General features: G+C 44.4%; 1 protein-coding gene across 1 annotated transcript; it reads right to left on the bottom strand.

The window, feature by feature from the left end:
- Positions 1–487: 487 nt before the first annotated feature.
- Positions 488–1,999, bottom strand: LOC104809171 (UDP-glucose 6-dehydrogenase 1-like). Its single transcript, XM_010535061.2, has one exon. It carries the CDS (start codon positions 1,988–1,990, stop codon positions 632–634), a length of 1,359 nt encoding a protein of 452 aa, XP_010533363.1. The 5' UTR covers positions 1,991–1,999; the 3' UTR covers positions 488–631.
- Between the last annotated feature and the right edge of the window lie 6 nt (positions 2,000–2,005).

Below are 2,005 nucleotides of genomic sequence, written 5' to 3'. Positions count from 1 at the left end.
AAATCCGACCCGAACCCGTCCTAAATCCTATAGAACCAAACTCCGGACCACCAACCAATCATAGATCCAAACAATAAATGGGCGGACAAGTCGGCCCAACCCAAAAAAATCTAGATCCGAACTAAACCCGATCTGAACCCGACCTGCCTATTTTACACCCCTAAACACTATGAAGCTTATGTCATTGGTCTTGGCCGAAACCATTGGTTTTACTATTGATATTCCGAATATATAATCATATATTGTTAGAGAGAATCCAACAATAGCAAAAGTTGTTTGTTCATATATATAAAGTTTAGGATTGGACAAAAATATATCCAATTTTAGAGTACTCTTATTCATTCAAATCTAAATCTAAATCTAAATACGAATTTGTTAATACCTACGGATCCTAATCTAAATTCGGGTAATATAATTTTAAAAAATGACTACACGTGAATATCAAACTAGTTTTGTTATAAATAATACCTTCATTTTTTAAAATTTCTAAATAAATGTGTTTATTACAGAAAAGAAAAAACAATGCAACAAAATCAGATTCACTCTTCGAAAGGAAAAACATAAAAAACAAAACAAAAAATATCTCCATGTTGAAGTTGTCTTTGTATTCGGACACATCCTCTATAGCCTTTTATGCAACAGCAGGCATGTCCTTGAGCCATGAATCCAAGGGCTTGCCTATGGAGTAAACTATGAACCCTATCTCCCTCAGCTTCTGCATATCCACAACGTTCCTGCCATCAAACACGAACGCTGGTTTCTGCATATTGTCAAAGATCTTCTGGAAGTCCAGAGATTTGAATTCATCCCACTCCGTCAAGATACAGATCCCGTGTGCATCTTTGGTCGCCTCATAAACATCCGAGACCACACTCACTTGCTCGGTGATTGCAGCTCGGTTAGCCATGGAAAGATCTCTCTTGATCTGTTCTTCCGCTACCTGAGGATCGTAAATGCTCAGCTTGGCCTTATCATTCACTAAACTGTTGCAGACATCGATGGCCGGTGCCTCTCTGGTGTCGCCAGTGTCTTTCTTGAAGGCGAACCCGAGGACAGCAATCTTCTTGCCGGAGACTGTGTTGAACATCGAGGAAACAACCCGGTTTGCGAACCGAGTTTTCTGATAATCGTTCACCTGAATGACTTGTTTCCAGTAGTTAGCCACCTCAGGCAAGCCGTTACACTCGCAGATATATACAAGATTCAGGATGTCCTTTTGGAAACAGGATCCACCAAAACCGACACTGGCGTTCAAGAACTTGGGTCCAATCCTCGTGTCCTTACCCACGGCATGCGAAACCTGTGTAACATCAGCACCCGTTGCCTCGCACAGAGCTGACATGGCATTGACAGAAGATATCCTCTGAGCCAAGAACGCATTCGCTGCAAGCTTGGAGAGCTCGGCTGACCAGAGGTTGGTGCAAATGATCCGTTCCACAGGAACCCAATGGGCATAAACCTGTTTCAGTGTCTCAATGGCCTTTTGCCCATCCGGGGTATCCCTTCCACCGATCAGAACACGGTCTGGGTTAAAGAGATCCTGGATAGCAGTTCCCTCGGCGAGGAATTCCGGGTTTGAGAGAATCTGAAAGTTTATGCCTTTGCTGTTGTGGGTCAAGATCTTCTCGATTGCCTCGGCTGTTTTCACGGGGACAGTAGATTTCTCGACGACGATTTTGCTGGATTTAGAGACATCGGCGATCATACGGGCAGCACTCTCCCAGTAAGTGAGATCAGCAGCTTTGCCGGCTCCAAGACCTTGTGTTTTGGTCGGAGTGTTGACAGAGACAAAGACAATATCAGCCTCGGAGACCTGCTTCTCCACGTCTGTGCTAAAGAAAAGGTTTTTGCCTCTGCATTGTTTCACCACATCGTCGAGTCCGGGCTCATAGATTGGGAGGTGATCACTGTTCCAGGCAGTGATCCTTGGCTCGGAGATGTCGACCACGACTACTTCAATATCAGGGCACTTGAGTGCTATCACGGCCATGGTGGGTCCACCGAC

Source organism: Tarenaya hassleriana, unplaced genomic scaffold, assembly GCF_000463585.1.
Source record: "Tarenaya hassleriana unplaced genomic scaffold, ASM46358v1 Cleome1551, whole genome shotgun sequence".
NCBI lineage: Eukaryota > Viridiplantae > Streptophyta > Magnoliopsida > Brassicales > Cleomaceae > Tarenaya > Tarenaya hassleriana.
Note: the sequence above shows the minus strand (reverse complement) of the source record. Positions and strands in the feature narration are given on the sequence as shown.